We start from the raw sequence: 21,256 nt of genomic DNA on the forward strand, positions 1-21,256 counted from the left end.
ATTAAAGAGATTATTGAGCTTTAAGAAGCGTTAAATGTTATTTAATATAAATGAATAAAAATATATTATTTTTTGACATCTCAGCATAGATGAAGAAGAATATGGAAGTCTGGGCATTTACGGGGCTTTCGACTTATAGATCATCATCATTTCATCATTTCGTCTCCCCATAGATGTCTCTAGTGAAATTCTAGTCAATTCAAGCAATACATTTCAAATTTAAACAATATACATATATGTAAAGAAGTTCCAAGAATTTATGTAATGTGGTTGTCAATCAAGGGCAGAATGATGAATGCTACTCGTGTGTAATATGATCACTCAGACCAGCCTACGACAGTCGTAAGCCCCGTAAATGCCCAGAATTCCAAACCAAAAGTTGAGATATACTTAGATAAAATATATATAAAATAACAGTCCTTTGTATTTCTTAAAATAATTTAATCTTTCTCTTATTTCTTCAAACCCTGTTTCAACATAATTCCTTATAACACGAGTAAGTTGAAAACAGATTCATCCCTTATCTCCATAAATCTTTGTTTCTTGTGACTCGTTCTTAAATTGCATATTCTCAGAGCTGCCTCCCTGGTATTAAATTATACAATTTACGCCATTTAGTTTGAAGTAATGTATGCAACTTTAGCACAGCCCAAGGCTGCGATTCCATACAAGCACACACACACACACACACGTTCTACTACTACTGCCACTACCATCACGCCGTTTTCCCGCAGGGGTAGGCAAAGAGGATGAAAAACCACACTTTTTTGTCCTGACATACACTCCTAGCTTCCTTTACATCCATACATATAATCACACATGCCCCACTTATAACATTTCTTGAATGTTCATGCTGATACTTTGTGGTACATTTTACATCCTTTTTAAATTAATAGACTTTGTTTTCACCACTTTTTAAAAAAAAATTAAATAACATTTGAAAAATAACATTTAGGATTTTAATGGAGTGTGTGGAAGTTTTCGGTGAAAGTATTTTAATATTTTTAATGTTTTTTTTTAAATAAACCCTGATGATGACAATATATTGTTGAAACCGGTAGATTGAATTGTATGAATAAAAAAAAGTGGTGAAAGCAAAGTCTATTAATTTTATAAAGACTTATAACATTCCCTCTGATAATGCGGTACTTACCTATCTTAACGTTATAGGGGGTTTTACTGTGTATACAAATACATAATTACATAAATAAAATTGTTAATATCAAGACAAATGCGATAAAGGAGCAGAAAGACATCTCAAAATAAGCATTTCAGGACCGTTTCCAAAAGTGGAAACACCGTTGGGATAAGTGTGTGCGTCGGGGAGGTGAATACTTGAAGAAGACCCATACTTGTAACTTATAAATAAAGTACATTTTGTGTTATGACGTCAGTCTACGTATTTATTAAACAGGCCAAGTACAGATATTGCACGTATTCATATAAAGGTAAAACAGAGGGTCGAGGAACAGAAATTAATATTTATTCATTATTAAATCGGTAAAGCTTCAGAACATTATTTCAAACAATATTTTATTTATTGTTTCGGCATTAACTTTGTGGTAAGACATGTTACAATGATTAAAGAAAACACTTCGTTTTTTACCACTTGAGTTTTATTATAGACTACATGTTTCAGAAGTTAAACTTCCATCATTCAGGTCTGTATAATAACTAAAATATAAAATATAAAATTGTTCTATAAATAAGGAGAGGGGAAAGTAAGAGGAAGTCAAGGGACGGAGTTTGAAAATAAAGGAAAAATGGAAAACAATGGTGAAGAATTTTGAAACAATATATTATTTAATAAATTATTATTAGAATTCAGTTTCTTTTGGATTTCTAAATTAATTTCTAAATTTCTATTGTAGTTATTATACAGACCTGAATGATGGAAGTTTAACTTCTGAAACATGTAGTCTATAATAAAACTCAAGTGGTAAAAAACGAAGTGTTTTCTTTAATCATTATATCAAACAATTTTGATGAAATAAAAACAAAGCACTCCGTTTCCTGAAATAATTATACAGAGTGCTGCAAATAGTTTATCCCCGTGAATACAAGTATTTCACAGTCTTGCCTACGCCATGACTTCGGTCTAAAACTTCCAAACTGCGGGCGGTCACAATTAAAACTTTATTTCTCTCTACTATGCTCGTCTACGTGAAATACTTGACGGCTGGCAAAATAAGCTCCAGCCACCTAAAATTCGGTTTCCAATTTTCAATTATGTCAGAATAAAGATTAAGAACATTGTACAACATTTTGAGTGTGTCCAAATACTTGATCACAAATCTGGATTATCTCCAAGTATAGGAGTTAATTTTCATATTATTTTTTGACATCTCATCAAAGATGAAGAAGAATATGGAAGTCTGGGCACATACGGGGCTGACGACCGTCATAGGCTGGTTTAAGTGATCACTTTATACACGTGTAACATTCACCAATTCTACCCATTATTGACATTCACACTCAATTTCATCTCACCAAGTGAAGTTCTAGTAATTCAAGAATAATGTTTCAAAATTGGTTCATAAATATAGAACATTCAAGAAATTAAGTATTGTGGTTGGTCAATATCGGGTAGAATTGGTGAATGTTACACGTGTGTAAAGTGATCACTTGAACCAGCCTATGACGGTCGTCAGCCCCGTAAATGCTTCTTCCATATTCTTCTTCATCTTTGATGAGATGTCAAAAAATAATATGAAAAATACTCATATAATTGGAGATAATCCAGATTTGTGAACAAGTATTTGGGCACACTCAAAATGTTGCAAAAATGTTTCACTAATTTTTTTTATTTAAAATGTCCTGTTTGTAAAATGAAATTAGGTCCTTTGAAATACAATGTGGAAAGTCGCAAGAAACATATTATTGGTGCACAAAACTGTTGCCTTCTAGCGACTAAAGTTTCGCAACACTTTCCAGCCGAAGTAACACCAAAAGCTCTCCCGGCAAAATATATTAATGCTAAAGCTTCGTCATTAGATTTACTTTGGAGTCTCTCGTACATGAGGTTGAGGGACGTCCAAAGTTTAATGCCGAGCTTGTTAATCACTACCAAGGACGCCTCGATATTACATATTACATCAACCACATTGGATACTCACTCATTAAATATTTAACCGCTTTTCGAAAGCTTTTACATTAAATTGGTCAACTTTCGGTATTACTTGTGAACGCGCCGCGTGAATGGAAAATTATTGTAATAAATTAAATAATTTATTAAGAATATTCAGTTCAATTAAATGCTGAAAATAGGCGTTTATTATACAATAATAACAATATTTTGAGTGTCCAAATATATTTATTTTATTTTATTGGAAGGTAAAACAACAGTTACAACATATGATAAATCAGAATACAAAAAAAGTCATGAGTACCAATTACAGTTCTTCACACCTATGCATAAGAAAAGTCTATATATAAGAAGAGAAATGAGACAAAGATGGGATAAGGAGAAAAGGAGATGACAGTTATAGGAAAAGAAGAAAAGGAAAGGACTGGAAATAGAATTACCCTTTTAGGTTTATAAGATTTCGAACAATTTAGCTTTAAAGTTTGAAAGATTGGAGTAAAACATATCAAAGTGGGTACAACATTCATTGGATTTCCCACAACTTCGATGAATAAAGGAATTTTCCAAATCGTTATTTGATGGTGCTGGATTATAAAAAGGATGACTTTGTCTAGTGAATCTAATTAAACAATGAAAAGGTATCTGCTCAAGAAGATAGGGGCTATCAGTTATACTATTTATAACTTTATACAAAAAAAATTAATCTGATATATTCCTACGTTTACTAAGTGAAGATAATTTATGGAAGGCTGAAGATTCTTCGTTAGAGTTGAAACATAAATGAAGCTTACCATCCAACATTTTTAGAAATTTATTTTGAATACGATCAAGTACACAAATCTGGATTATCTCCAATTATAGCAGTTATTCTTCATATTATTTTTTGACACCTTAACATAGAATTTAAGTAGTGTGATTGTCAATCATGGGTAGAATTAGTAAATGTTACAGGTGTGTAAGCCCCGTAAATGCCCAGACTTCCATATTCTTCTTCATCTGTGTTGAGATGTCAAAAAAATATATGAACAATATTAACAAAGTTATGTTTGCAAAAGTTAAAAAGACATTTCCTCGGTACATTGTAAAGTGTGCCATCGGCACGGGAAAACTCGGTGACGGCACATTACCGTAATTTCTAATTTGTAATTATGTATATGATGACTTAATCGAAATAAATAAAATATTTTCAATAATCTTCGCTAACAAATTAAATATTCATTTTGTTATAACCCATTGGAAAAAATTCATTTTTCCAACCCTGATTTTGTGAACAGATATTTGGACTAAATCGAAATATTGTTACCATAATAGATTGAATAATTTCGTTAAACGATATTTCCCTGTGTAATATAAGATAATAAAAAGTGACACTTGGTCCTACCTTATTAAAATTATTTTTCCTTATTAAAATTATGATTGGTTTAGGAACAAATTGTAGGAAATATTGGTCCCCAGCCCTCTCTCCTTTATGCTTTCTTTCGAAGCTTAATATAACAGCGTCTCCTTTGAAAAAATCCCTAAAAGGACACCGAATTTTTCTTTTTATACCCTTTCGAGGGAATTAATACAATGCCAAATTATTGCGTTATCATATTTTCGTAATTCTCCGCACATTTCAGTATCTTGGCTAATAATATCGGGGTTGGAGAGCGAAACGGTCGTAAGCGTCACTTCTTTATAATATTAGTTACATTTTCAGTTTTGTGATTGGAAATGTAAGAAACATATAGATAATCACATCAAAGATGAAGAATATGGAAGGCTGGGTATTTACAGGGCTTTTGACCTATCAAAGGCTGGTTAAGTGATCATTTTACACACGTTTAACATTCATACCCATGATTCCAAATTTTTGGAACTCGTAGAAATCATCAATCTCATAACGCTTCATCATTGAGTTTACAATAATCTTCTTCATCTTTGTTTAGATGTCTAAAATATAAAAAAGATAATTATGAAAAATTAGTGCAGAAACTCAGATTTTTATGTATTTAAACACACTCAAAATGTTGTGATTTGATTTCAAATATTGTATATATGTATTTAAAAATAAATAAAATTCGTAACACAGTATGCGTGAGTTCACATTAGCCATATATGATGGGATGAAGAAATCTGTTATTAAGCAGCCACCATAGATGTCTCTAGTGAAATTCTAGTCAATTCAAGCGATATATTTCAAATTTAAACAATGTACATTTTTTAAAAGAAGTTCTAAGAATTTTAGTAATGTGGTTGTCAATCAAGGGCAATGTGATGAATGCTACACATGTGTAAAGTGATCACTTAAACCAGCCTATGACGGTCGTAAGCCCCGTAAATGCCCAGACTTCCATATTCGTTTTCATCTATGTATGTTGAGATGTCAAAAAATAATGTAAAAAATAACTCCTATAATTGGAGATAATACAGATTTGTGAACAAGTATTTGGACACATTCAAAATGCTGTCTTTATAGTTTGAATGAAGACTGGACTTGCGTGTGCAAATTTAAATTTTGTTTTCATTTCTTGCCATTCGTAAAATTAACAAAACTTCCTACTTTTCGCTTTACTGCCTGTTATTAATGAAAAATCGACGCTTTGGTTATAGACTTCACGTGTTTAGGAAACCCTATAGAGTATTTTTGTAAAGAAGGTTTTATATGAAATATATTTAAAAATATCATCGTCTTGCTTTTAATACAACAAATAAATGGTACAACATTTTGAGTGTGTCCAAATACTTGTTCACAAAATCTGGATTATCTCCAATTACAGGAGTTATTTTCATATTATTTTTTGATATCTCATCAAAGATGAAGAAGAATATGGAAGTCTGGGCATTTACGGGGCTGACGATCGTCATAGGCTGGTTTAAGCCTATGACGATAATGGAGATAATCCAGATTTTGTGAACAAGTATTTGGACACACTCAAAATGTTGTAAATAAATTGTCTGGTCAAATTATAAGCTTAAATAATAAAAATGAAAATGGTATTTTCTGGCGTTTTTCATGTGTGTGATTATAATCCAGGATTCGGACCTCACATACTAATATAAGAGTTTCTACTTAATAAAAAGTTTCTTTACATCTCACCAATAGATGTCTCTAGTGAAGTTCTAGTGATTCAAGAACAAGGTTTCTAAATTGGTTCATATAAACAGAACTTTCAAGAATTTGAGTAGTGTGGTTGTCAATAATGGGTAGAATTGGTGAATGTTACACGTGTGTAAAGTGATCACTTAAACCAGCCTATGACGGTCGTCAGCCCCGTAAATGCCCAGATTTCCATATTCTTCTTCATCTTTGATGAGATATCAAAAAAAAAATGTTGTTCAAATTCTTATTTTATTTAATACCTGCTGTATCCGGCCACGTTTTGCTGTGGCTTAGTATTTTAAATAAAATAAAATAAAAATATGGGTTTTAAATTTATTTTTTGTCATATGTATTTTACAACGCTTATAAAGCAAATAAAATACACATTTAGAAAATCTATGGAGCAATAATGCTAAAAAATTCTCAATGTCAGCAGCTGTCAACAAGCACGCTGTCCGCCACAAGCAATCTTAAGAAATGCATGAGTTGCTTTTATGTTTAACAGATGGCGCTGCCATAAACAAAAAATAAAGTTGTAATGCTCAGACTTTCATCTTCTATCGTATAAAGAGGATGATAGATGTCTCATATGAAGTTGAAACGTCTAAAACTTGAAATTTTATTTATTTGAAAACTAACCATGTTGTCTTAATTTATCAACACTGTCATGTCAGCACGACCCAAATATCTTACATTAGTTCGAGAAAACCTGCGACTCAGTTTATGAATTTAGTCTTTTGAATTTCCGGCTAGAGTCCCAAGAAGTACTAAAGTCCAAGAGTACGGGACTCTCGTGGCAGGCTTCGTCACTTGCGGCGGGACGAACGAAACTAGCTTTGTTTTGCTCTAACTTAGTCGGCAAGTTTTGCCCGAGTTGAATTTTCATACATAGACGTCGTGGGGCGATGATTTAATTTGGAATCCTTCAGAATATGGGGTCTCGCTAATGTGATGTGTGAATGGTACTCGCTTTCGGAAGGAAGACGGCGAAGAAATATTTAATATGATGGAGCTTGTGTATGTGTTATTACTTGTAAACAGGACCACCAACAAGATACTTAGTTGAAACGTATGTTGGTAGCTTCAGTATAATCTTCATTACCTGTTTTTTTAGTATTTTGTTGATTTTTGTGGTACATTTTACGAATTTCATAAAAAAAAACTCACCTTTTTAAATTATATTTGACATCTCATCAAAGATGAAGAATAATATGGAAGTCTGGACATTTACGGGGCTGACAACCGTCATAGACTGGTTTAAGTGATCACTTTACACACTGTAACATTCGCCAATTTTACTCATTAATGACAACCACACTACTCAAATTCTTGGAAGTTCTAAATATATATATGAACCAATTTTGAAACATTGTTCTTGAATCACTAGAACTTCACTAGAGACATCTATTGGTGAGATGAAGAGAGGCTTTTTTTATCCACCTCCGTAGTGTCAGTCAGTCAGTTAGTAGTAAGCACGCTCGGCTATCGTAGGTCCCGGTTTCGATTACCATGGGGGGTCAAATAAATATAAGTGATAAATACTTTTTTTTTACAAAATATAAGTAATATTATTATGTAACCACTCACCGAGATTTCTATGTCTACCGGTTTCGAGACGTACCCGTCTCTTCGTCAGGACGATCACTACCACCAGACCAACTTGCACTAGGGTTTGCAGAACAAACATGCATTAAGAGTCGAGGTCTAACATGAATCAGAACTTAAAATCTGATGATGTCAAAAGTCTACGCTATCGGAGGGTATGATAATGAATGACTAGATGTACAGATGTCAAGAAAGTTAGGAGTGTATATCAAGCCAGACGAGTGTGGCGTTCCATCCTCTTTGCCTACCAAGTATTATAAAACGTTGTGCGATGTTTTTCCAATAAACCGCAAAATTTATATCCTACCTTCGGTTCAATTCAAGTCAATACTTCGAATCCAACTTCTACTATCATGCGAGCTTTTCGCTTATTTATAAGCTTATACGTTTCCAGCAATTTATTGACCACGCTGGTCAAAAGGTTCCTACGTCTCGAGACGAGAACATTACCATTTGCCGTTCACGTACAAATGTTCTATCCAGGATATTTTACGTTTAAGTTTTCTTGAGGAATTGAGCTTCACAGGCACCTGTTTCTTAACCCTTTGGCTACGAAAATTCGAAATACGGGCTTTCGGTACTCTTCTTCTTCTTCGTCTTAGTCCTCATTTCTGAGGGTTGTGACTCTTGATAAAGCAATGAGTCTTCTCCAGTTATCCCCTGACTGCGCTGCACGTAGCGCTCAAACCACCGAGGTGCATACTGCTTGCTGCCTTAACTTGATCGGTCCATCGTGTGGAGATCTTTCCATACAGGCTACCAACCACAACCAGTCATTCCAGGCTATCCTCATTACCACGCGCAACGTGTCTAAAGAACTGAAGAATCCGTCGTCTACAGACATTGGCTAGATTCATGCCATCCAAACAAAGTGTAGTTCCTGGTGAATGGACTCGTTGATGCGTCTAGCTGTCCATGGAATTACGGAGCATACGCCTCCAACACCACATTTCGAAAGCGTCAATTTTTCTCCTTTCAGCTGCTTTTATGGTGCATGTTTCAGAAAATCGGAGTGGACCAAACTCCTGACAAGCTTTATCTTGGGGTTTTTACTCACACTTCGGTCTTTCCAGATTTTGTCTAGCTTAGACATGGCACTTTTGGTAATTCGGTAAGTACTCTAGCGAAAAATAAAAAAATAGGATAAAGGTAGACTGGATGCAGTCAAAATGCGTTCTTTCAGACGAATGTGTGGAAAAACGTTGTATGATAGATGTTCGATTGGTGATAACTCTGGCTGTGTAATTCGGTCTCGCCAAATTTAATTCAACAATGTTACCGAGTTTTTCTTAATCATCTCACCCATTTTATTTTTTAATTATTTATGTTGATATTAAAAATAGTAACCGCAAAAGTCTTACTACCCAAAAGGTTAAAAACAAAATGCCAACTCATCCCTCCTTCATAATAAATTTCGGACGAAATGTACCCTCGCTTGGAAACCATGCCTCCCATAGTAATATCACATGAGGTGTATGTAATCCACTACTCTTAGACTCTTGAGTACATGATCGTCCTTTGAGGTTTCTCATCCACTCGAAGGCCAGAATTAAATTATGATTTGCGCTAAGCCGAAATACGAATGTAAGATAACACCTCAATATTTTTCTTTTGATGTTCGGTAAATTTGAGTGATCAGATTGACCATCGCTAGATCACCGCACAGATAGGCGATTTAAATTAAATTTATGCACAAGTAATATTTGGGTATGTTATTATACAATATTTTGTTTTGAACGATTCTAAGAATTGTGGAATGAACAACAATTTATTATTATCTATCGGATGCTGGATTATTCACGCTACTGATGACACGTCTTCATTTGTCTATATTAATATGTGTTAATTTGTCATCCGTAAAGTAAATAATCCACTGTCTGATTCTGAGAATAAATAATAATAAATAATTGATCAACTGGTCAAATAAAAGTACAGGAACCTGTCACAGCGAGCACCTCTCATAACGTGTAATTCGCAAAACGAACTAAAACAAAAAAGTGAAAAGGTTGCTTCCTTAACGAGCGAAATTTAGCATAACGAGTTGCAGAGAAAGGGCGAGTCCCTTTTTCACGACATTCACTTGTGAGTCTGTCTAGATCACAAATCGCTAACTCCTTTCAAGAACGTCATAAATCAAAATACTTGATTTTTCAGGAGAACGTTTTTAAAGTTTGAAAATATAATACAATGTATTCAAAATAAATATCAAGCCACTAATTGAACTTTTTACTGTGCAACAGAACTTTTTAGGTAAAACCTGAAGGTATTTTCTCTATTCGAAAAATATTTAGTTTATTTAAAAAAATAATTAAACAATACCTTTTCTTCAAAATGAAAAAACAACGCAATCTGCCCTGAACCGGGTAAATATTAAGTTAAAAATATGCCTCTTTTGCTGGGATATAGTACATTTTCTGGGCATTCTGAAAACATGCATAACTGAAAATTGACGATTTTTGATTTATGACGTTCTTGAAAGGAGTGAGCGAAATGTCAAATATGATTGACGTACGACGCCATTATAACATCTTCCGATAGAATGATTAATTTTGCGCCACACTGTATAATGTTTACCTTTGCCTCGCGCGATAGTCTAAGGCAGGGGTTCCCAATCTTTTTCAGCCCGCGGCACACTTCCAAGTTTAGTATTTTGTCACGGCGCCCTACTTTAGTAAACTATTTGGAAAAGATAATGTGACTATATACATATGTATATATCTTATAGTCGAAAGAAATAGGTACCTACAACTATAGAAGTTGGGTAGAAAGATGCTAGCTCTCTAAATTGAAATTGTTGAAAAATTGTTGCAAACCCGTGAATATTTGTGGTTTCGGATAATGATAGAGGATCGACTCACGGCGCCCCTCTTGACTATCTACGGCGCACCAGGGCGCCGCGGCGCACACTTTGGGAACCCCTGGTCTAAGGTGAGCGCGTCGGGCACGTATACGTTTTACACTTTATTTTCCGTGACGTTATTTTGAGAAGCGGCCCGTTAGAAATTGGTGTTTATTCGATCAAGGAACTTGTTAACGGGCAGGTAACTTTTGGTAGGCATTCGTACGAGGATGTGTTTTAGAATAAATTACACGCCTGTTCACTGTTAAAGTTTCACAAGTACACTACGAAACGGCGCCTGTAAAACTCAAGATGTGTTTCACATTTGCGAGTGTTTTAAAATACACGCTCTTAGAATTTCGTTAAAATTAATGTGTTTCTCGCGTTTATTCCCCCGCGGCGCGTGTCGGTTTATGGAAATGAAACGAGAAAATTGCTCAATACACGAGAATTTCGTTAGTTTTTTACATCACATTTTTAAAACTATTCTACTGCTGATGTAGTTTAAAATATTCATTCGCACGCATAAACCGAAGAAGTTCAGTTTTTGGATGTAATATTTGAATTGCTCGAATGAAATCAAATTTAAATAAAAACTCTCTTCAAAAACGGCCAAGGGAACATCACAATATAGTATTTTCTCAGATAAATTAAATTTTTATTTTATATGTGTCCCAACTTGAGATAAAACATATTTGATTTTTTATACGAAAGAAGATTGAATTCTGAACACCCCAGGGCTCACTACCTGGAACTTGGCTGGCTTAAGTGATCACTTGTTCGTACTCTTGTGTACGTTCACCATTCTGTCCATTATTGAACACCTATATAACATTTTTTTGGATCTCTTTCACATATGAAAAAGTAAATCTATACATCTGGAAGTGTGGCTGATTGTGGTCCTATCATTCCGGTCATTTGTAAAATTTATATAAAAAAAAATATATATATTTATATATATATATATATATATATATATATATATATATATATATATATATATATATATATATATATATATATATATATATATATATATTATATATATATATATATATATATATATATATATATATATATATATATATATATATATATATATATATATATATACATATATATATAAACATATAAATATAAACATATATATATATATATATATATATATATATATATATATATATATATATATAAATATATATATATATATAAATATATATATATATATATATATATATATATATATATATATATATATATATATATATATATAAATATATATATATATATATATATATATATATATATATATATATATATATATATATATATATATATATATATATATATATATATATATATATATATATATATATATATATATATATATATATATATATATATATATATATATATATATATATATATATATATATATATATATATATATATATATATATATATATTTATATAATATATATATATATATATATATATATATATATATATATATATATATATATATATATATATATATATATATATATATATATATATATATATATATATGTACATATATATATATATATATATATATATATATATATATATATATATATATATATATATATATATATATATATATATTTATATATATATATATATATATATATATATATATATATATATATATATATATATATATATATATATATATATATATATACACATATATATAGACAAACATAACAAAAATATTCTTCGCTCAAATGTAATATTGCAATTGGCGTACTTGAAACGTTTTTGAAAGAAAGAGTTATTGAACTTTCAATCTCGCGATTTATCACCACCCATAGTTGGTGTTTGAATAAACTACACGAAAAACGCTATCGTCGATATCATCATCCAAGAAAAAAATAAACATTGTCTTGTCTAATACAAAGTTGCTGACGCTACACAATGTATCGGTAAAGTTGTGAATTATGGGGCAAAGTTTCCTTACAGCGCACCCCGTGAATGGAAAACCAACCCTCAGCACAAAGTTGTTAAGGCAGTTCCAACTACTGTTATTAGCATTTTACTTGCATTTGGATTTTTTACTAACCTTTTTTCATCGTACTCTTTCCTTGAAGATAAACTTGTTATGATGTATTTTTAATTGAGTTCCTTAAAAGTGTCTTGAATTTTATTCCTTATAATACTGTCTATCCGTATTGCTAAATTACTCTTGCATAAATAATAATAATAAATCCCTTACCGCACCCCAATGGTGCATAGGGCACTGCTTCATATAAACGCAGTGTTATCTCGATCGATTACACATGAAGGAAAGGTGATCAGCCCTCCACTTCAGATACCAGTCCAGTGTAATATTGAATAAATATTAGAGTGAAAAAATCACTTATATTTATTAAACCCCCCTGGGAATCGAACCCGGGACCTCCAGAACGGTAGCCGAGCATGCTGACCATTACACTACGGAGGCGGACTTGCATAAAACTAAAGTTTTAAAAAAATATATATTTCTTGACTCTTGGGTACATGATCGCCCTTTGAGGTTTCTTATCCACTAGAAGGCCAGAATTAAATTATGATTTGAGCTAAGCCGAAATACGAATGTAAGAACCTTTACCCTTCTCCGCAGGGGTAGGCAGAGAGAATAGAACGCCACACCACTCTGTCTTTGCAAACATTCTTCGCGTCTTCCACGTTCATGAATCCCCTCATACATGCCCGCCAATTGTTACGACTCCTAACCTGACCACTTTCAAGTATTTAGCATACCTGATCGTGCCAAGTTTTTATCGGTCTTCCTCTGCTCCTTTTTCCAATTACATTCGCCTCATAAATTTGTTTTACCTTTTTAATTGAGTTCCTTAATAGTGTCTTGAATTTTATCCCTTATAATACTGTGTACCTATCCGTATTGAGAAATTACTCTTCCACAAAACTAAAGTTTAAAAAAAAATGATATTTCTTGGTACATTGCATTTAATTATGTTTGTATGCATATAAAGAGAAACATTTGTGTTTTTTATTATTTTACTATTTCCGTGAGCCTAAGCGGCTCATTATTAGAAATAGATATCAAATTGTAATAGAGTGGGTTCGAACCGAGGAACTCTGACTCTAGAGCTCGCGACATTAACCACGGTACTACAACCAGACACGTTTATGTCCAAATTACGATTTTTTTGTGATTTTCAATGAATTATTTTTTTATTATTTTTATGCATCTCAACATAGATGACGAAGAATATGTAAGTCTGGGCATTAACGGGGCTTACGACCGTCATAGGCTGGTTTAAGTGATCGCTTTACACGCGTGTAAACCACACTACTCAAATTTTCGGAAGTTCTATATTATTTATCCAATTTCGAAACGTTGTACAAGAATCACTAGAACGTTCACGAGAGACATCTATTGGTGAGATGAAGAAGCTTTTTTTATTGAGCACTACCTCTAGATATATCGATCAAACTTTATACACTCTTGAACTCGACAGAGTGGTACACGAGAGAAAAAGTATTTGGACACACTCAAAATGTTATCCGACCATTTGCCTTGCGTTCTCTTATACGCTATCACACTCATTCGCACTAACGTACCATCGTTCTGTCACTCTCCTCCTGCAAGCCTCTTCGTGTCTAATTTTCATGTCCAAGTGACGACTTTTTTGTGTTTTTCAAAGTATATATTTTTCTCTTTTTCTTTTCAGGACCCTCAAGCCTCATATGACGTCAACAACCACGACGAGGACCCATCTCCTAGGTACGACATGGTGGACTCCAACCGCCACGGGACGCGATGTGCAGGAGAGGTGGCCGCTACGGCCAACAACTCGCTCTGCGCAGTGGGCGTGGCCTATGGCGCTAGTGTCGGAGGTAATTTTTAAATTTCAAATTTGGATTCGGAACGAGTGTTCGAATAGTGTTTTTACTTTTTTTAAATCTTTTTTTACAAATAGTAATATTAGTATATAACCAAGTACCCGTCTCTTCGTCAGGATAATTACTACAATAGCATGCAAACAATACTTCATGTCACTACCATAGCGCTTTTCACATATTTATAACTAACTACATAAAATGTTGATTACATGCGATTCTAGAATTTACTCTCATTAATTACATGAAATTACAGTAACATTAAACAATAAATATGATTTAATTTCAATTTGATTTAAGTTTTGTGCTGACATTTCTTAGTGGAACTACATTTTATAAAATATATAATGAAATAACCATATAGTTTTTTCCACATGTACTCGTATTTGTATTAAAATATATGTATAAAGATCAGCATATTAAATTTCCTTATAAATAAAAAAGTCCTTTTGTTATAGATAATCAGTTTAGTTTTTCTCTCATTTTTTTCTATTTTATTTTATCTTTTTTTCTTAAGAACTACATTCATTGCTTTATTTTGTATTATTTCTTATTTATTAAAATTTCCTTCATTTTCGTTGTCATTTACGATTTGGAGATTGTCTCCTAACTCACTGGCATGGTAACTTAATGCATTCTGCGCGAAAGTTGGATTGTTAAGACATTGTGTAACATTTCACATACAGTTAAGTTTTGTTCAGAACCCGCTGGGACCAATGACAGTATAATTCTTGACTTTACATTTTCTACGACTTTCCCTCCCATTCGTCTTACCTATCCCCATTCCTTCCCCCGGAGACACGTTATATTTTTTGAAGATATCATTTTTACATTTTAAAAAGCTGTTACATTAAATTACGATGGATCAATGGGTTACACTTACTCTGAAGGCTTTATGAATGAATACTCTCAATAAAAAACTTTATATGTATTGAATATTAAAATCCGCTTAAATATTAAATATAAAAAGTATATAGGTATATATTATATTTTTTGTCCGCCTCCGTAGTGTAATGGTCAGCACACTCGGCCAACTTTCTGAAGTCCCGGGTTCGATTCCCAGGGGGGTAAAATAAATGTAAGTGATTTTTTCACTCTAATATTTATTCCATAGTACCCTGGACTGGTATCTGAAGCGGAAGGCTGATCACCTTTCCTTTATGCGTTAAACGATCAAGATAACACTGCGTTTGTATTATTCAGTGCCCTTTGCACCTATGGTGCGGATAAGGTTTTGAATGAAATATCAAAATCAAACACTGATTTTTATAGTCTACTAAATTGTATTTTATAATAATAAATAAAGTAGTTTGAAAATCTCATAAGACGAAACAATTGTCACAAATTTTATTTTGACGTATTTTAAAGAATAAAGTACAATTATGTAGACTCTAAAAATCAGTGTTTGATGTTAATATATCGTTGTCGTACAGGAGAAAGTGACCAACTAACAAAACGTAAAATGTTCAGGAGGGCCATTTAAGTCACCTTTGCTCGGCAAGAAAATAAACGTAAATGCAGGTTAGTCATTTTTAACAAGTCAATATATTATACTTCCATGTTTTAAAATCCTTTAGGACTTTTTTAGGGCAATATGAAGCTAGTAAGATAACGAATAGTCAATGATCACGTCTTTCTAAAAAGTGCACTTGGTCACTTTCTCCTGTATGACTGCGATATATATATATATATATATATATATATTTTTTTTAAGAGAAATAATTGTGTTTTTATTATTTTTACAAATATTTCGATTGTATGCTATTTCTGTGAGCCTAAGCAGCTAATCATTAAAAATAGGCATCAAATTGTGGTAGAGTGGGTTCGAACCGAGAAATTCTGGTAAGAGTCCGCAACACTAACCACAGGACCACAACCGTCGGGTTGTGTGTCGACATTTAACGTATAAATTAAAATAGATTTCTACAAATTAAACGCCAATTCTATAAATAGTATTAGTAAAACTAACCATTATGCCACTTCCCCGTAGGGATAGGCAGAGAGAATAGAACACCAATCTGTCGAAAGAACGGTAAAACAAATTTATGAGATGAATGTGGTTGGTAAAAGAAGGAGAGGAAGGCCGAGGAAAACTTGACTTGATCAGGTATATCAAATACTCAGCCGTGATCAGGTTAGGAGTCTGAATAATTGGCGGGTATGTACGTATATACCGCAGCGTGAAGCGACATGATGATTAGTTAGTTCAACCTTTTCCACTCTGACCATTTTTTCTCATAACTGACAAAAAGCTACTCTGATAAAAAAAAATGCGACGTTTTTTTTTACCATTAAAATAAATATTTTGGTTCCCTAATTTTGAGACACCCTGTCTGGCAATTCGTATGACCATGTTAATTAAGATTAACTGTATTTATCTGAAATATTTTTTGGTAGAATACACTTGGGTGATAGAGAAATCAGTGATTAAAGTTATACCTGCGCCGGGCCAGACATTGTGGCCCACGGAGCTGCCTACTAGAATCATACGGGCCAGAATGTCTGGCCTACAGAGTGGTAAGAGTTAATGGTGGAGACTGACCGGAGTCATTTCGTCGTAACGTAACACGTTACGATGCGAGCATTCGTGTAGTCAGTACAGCGAGCCGATCGCTCCATCCATAGTCGGAGCGCTCGCCGCGAGCGAAGCTACGACGTTACGTTACCACGAAATGCTCCCGTCCCCACCGTTAGATGATTGAGGGTCGGCAGCTGTCCATATATGCAGTAAGCAATCAATATTCAGAATAATCAGTACATAGTGTTTGGCCTATCAGTTAGTTAGCATACTTCCCATTGGCCGACGCTGACAATGACCATTCACTGTCCATACACAGACAACGGACGTCCATTAACCTTATCGGCCTGCCCGACTCGAATCGCAGCGTGTCACCAGTGTGATTAATGCGATCTGATTTGATTCAATGCATTCCCGCGAGAATGTAGTGAGGTATTCGCAAAAGCACTTCAGGTCGTCGGTTATTTATAGCATTATGGTTTACAGCGCCATCTAATTTCTCTGCTTGGATTTATATATCTAATGTAAGGCGATGGTGACCCGATTTATTCAGTATGAGCGCTAATAGGGCGTTTGTGCACCACACGGAATTTTACTGTCCGGCACTTCAGTTAGCGTGATAAAACGATTTTAATTTATGTATTAATTTTTAATCAAACACAGATTTTTTGAGTCTACTAAGTTGTATTTTATTAACAAAAAAACATAAAAAAATAATATTGTGACTATTGTTTCGCCTTGTTAGGGCATTGTCAAACGAATGAATCTGAGTTTGATTTGAAATTAACACATAAATTAAAATGGAGTTCTACAAATTAAACGCCAAATCAATAAATAAAATGATAAAACGATGATTGGCTTGAGCTTTTTGTCCATCTTTCTTCGGATCACGTTGCGTGTAAATTCGATCACGCTAAACTGTCGTAGTCGCTTTTATATCTCAAAACCGGACTGCCGGACGGTAAAATTCCGTGTAGTACACAAGCGGCTATACTGCTTTCGTTGAGACAAGAAATTTTTTTCAAATATATTATATAAATTGTCATGTTGTTCCACAAAGTTAATGCCGAATCAATAAATAATAAAGGGTGCCATGAAAGGCTTCGATTCAATTTCATCCTTATGACCTCTGCGATATTTTCCTTGCGTTTACCATATTAAATCCATCCCTTGAACAAATAAGTGAATGCTGTCTGCTTTCACCCCAGGATAACTTTGTCGTATCGATCTTTAGGGTTCCAATACAAACACCATCTCGTGTATCCGAGTCTTGTGTAGTTTACCTTCCGGGTGAATAGTTAAAGGCCTTTCGGAAACTGGACATTGGACCGTGTGGTCTGTGTCGAGAACAATTTCGTGTTGCGTTGGAGAAATTTCGGAATATATTCGGACACCTCTAGGAAGGGCAACTATACTTTGATAACTTATATATAATACATATATATATATATATATATATATATATATATATATATATATATATATATATATATATATATATATATATATATATATATATATATATATATATATATATATATATATATATATATATATATATATATATATATATATATATATATATATATATATATATATATATATATATATATATATATATATATATATATATATATATATATATATATATATATATATGCTAACCGATGGTACATAGGGCACTAAATCATATAAACGCAGTGTTATCTTGATCGTTAACACATGAAGGAAGGGTGATCAGACTTCCGCTACAGGTACCAATCAAGGTTTATATTGAATAAATATTAGAGTGAAAAAATCTCTTATATTTATTTGTCCGCCTCCGTAGTGTAATGGTCAGCACGGTCGGCTACCGTACTGGAGGTCCCGGGTTTAATTCCCAGGGGGGGTCAAATATGCAATTGAAGTCATTTCTTCGCTGTAATATTTATTCAATATTACCCTGTACTAGTGCCTGAAGCGTAGGGCTGATCACCGTTCCTTCATGTGTTCACGATTAAGATAACACTGCGTTTATATGATGCAGTGCCCTATGCACCATCGGGTGCGGATAAGGGTTAGAAGAATATTTATTTGACCCCCCTCCCCCTGGGAATCGAATCCAGGGCCTCCAGAACGGTAGCCGAGCATGCTGACCATTACACTACAGAGGCGGACAAGTATAAAATTCATGTAAATAAACCTGTCATCTGCAGACTTAATATATTATTTAAATATAATGATAGATTTATTCATATAATATATTATATTATAGTATAAATTACAAATAAGGATATTTTTTCACTACGCGCGTAGTCTTTACGTCCTTTCTAGTTTAGATCAACGCAAGGAATATATTTGTGATTCCTAGTTCAGGCATTTCCATAAATGTACGTGTATATTCTCAAGTAAAGGATTCTTTCAAGGCCCTTTCTATTAACCCTTTGTCTGTTATTCCAATAAAATTCGTATATTGGCTTCCGGGAACCTCAAAATTGCTAATGAGAATCGGATTATCGTGTTCCTATTCAGGAACGTCACGAGGGATTCTCCTAATGCCAGTTTGTATCGAACCATTTGCTTGCCTGAAATAAATTTGATTCCTTCTTGTGACAAATTCTCCCACCTTTCACCTCGTCAAAAAGGAAATCCAGCTAATTCCACGCCGTGCCATTCAGATGGACACTAATCTTTTCATTTGTCAACACGAAGCTATTACCAAAATCACCTAGAACGGGAGATTAAAGTTTCCTGTACGTGTTCTGCCCAAGGCGAGCCATATTCACAGTCTGGATGAAAGATGGATAGTCTTAATCGACCCCCGGATTTAAAAAAATACACGTATCTTTACTGCCACAGAATCGTTGTGCTTTATCTTTTCCCTTAGGGCGTTTGTCCACTACACGGAATTACGCGGAATTTTACTGTCCGTCACGTCAGTTAGCGTTTTCAAACGACGATTGGCTTGGATTGGCTTGTTCTTTTGTCCATCTTTCTTCGGATCGGAGCTCTTGATGAGTGCGTGAACACGTTGTGCGTAAATTCGATCACGCTAAACTGTCGTAGTCGCTTTCATTTTTCAAAACCGGACTGCCGGACGGTCAAATTCCGGGTAGTGGACAGTCGCCCTTACGGTGCTAAAAATTTCCTCGTGCACCGGTGACAAATGTATTTTGTACATTTGTCAAAATACACATTCCCGTTTTTAAAAATGGGAAAAATGTGAATATTCCTATATGTTGCTTTTATTGATCATAGTTGAAGTTCAGATGTAACAATCTTGCAATGTTAGCTCTGAGAAGTATCTGAAAACGAGAAAAAATACCCCGCAAGTAGCCGCAATAGCTGGCGTAGCGACACGACCGCCACGTAAGACGATCTGCGCACTACTAGCACGCCACGCACAGAAACGTTTGTGTATTGGTGATTTTATCCCTGATTTTTTCACGAATTATTCCTTTCCGTCCCTGCAAATGAATAACTTTATATATATATATATATATATATATATATATATATATATATATATATATATATATATATATATATATATATATATATATATATATATATATATATATATATATATATATATATATATATATAAAAATTTATATATATTTATATATATATATATATATATATATATATATATATATATATATATATATATATATATATATATATATATATATATATATATATATATTTTATTTTTTCTGTTTTTGTTTTTAATATTTCTTAAGTAAGCTTATATTACAACTAATTTCAACTATTATATTCACTTAATTTACTATATCTACATTTCATCACTTAATTTACCATACATATTTACTTTCCTTACAGTAAACAAAACATTTATTTTTAAATTCTTTCAGACTCCTTTCATTCTTCATACATTCAGGCATCTCATCATATATTTTCAAACCCTTATACATTAAACAATTTTGAGACTCTGTTTTTTTTAAATGGCAGTATTATTTTATCCTTATTTCTAGTAATATGTTCATGACAATTTTTGTTTTGGTAATTTATCATAATTTGTTATAATACTTTCATGTAATACATAATTATATTACAAATTCTGAGCCCGTATCTATAATACATATTTTATATTAATATTCTAATTTTAAAAGTTGAGTTGTAGTAAATATTATCTATCTACCTTTTTTGCTCGCATCCACTGAAAATATTTCGATATCCGTGTGGCGAGCGTCTCTGAATCCGGGGCTAATCTCCGAGCCAACTTTTACGGAGGAA

General features: G+C 33.1%; 1 protein-coding gene across 1 annotated transcript in view; it reads left to right on the forward strand.

Annotated features, from left to right (window-relative positions):
* The window catches only part of LOC148301528 (furin-like protease 1), a 91,137-nt gene that overhangs the window by 42,070 nt on the left and 27,811 nt on the right, over window positions 1–21,256 (forward strand). Inside the window, exon 4 of the mRNA XM_088273114.1 lies at window positions 14,331–14,496. Coding sequence (XP_088129240.1) covers window positions 14,331–14,496 — 166 coding nt within the window. The remainder of the gene's footprint in view (window positions 1–14,330; window positions 14,497–21,256) is intronic.

The sequence above is a fragment of the Brachycentrus maculatus genome, unplaced genomic scaffold (genome assembly GCF_059751285.1).
Source record: "Brachycentrus maculatus isolate JH-2025_06_01 unplaced genomic scaffold, ASM5975128v1 h1tg000549l, whole genome shotgun sequence".
NCBI lineage: Eukaryota > Metazoa > Arthropoda > Insecta > Trichoptera > Brachycentridae > Brachycentrus > Brachycentrus maculatus.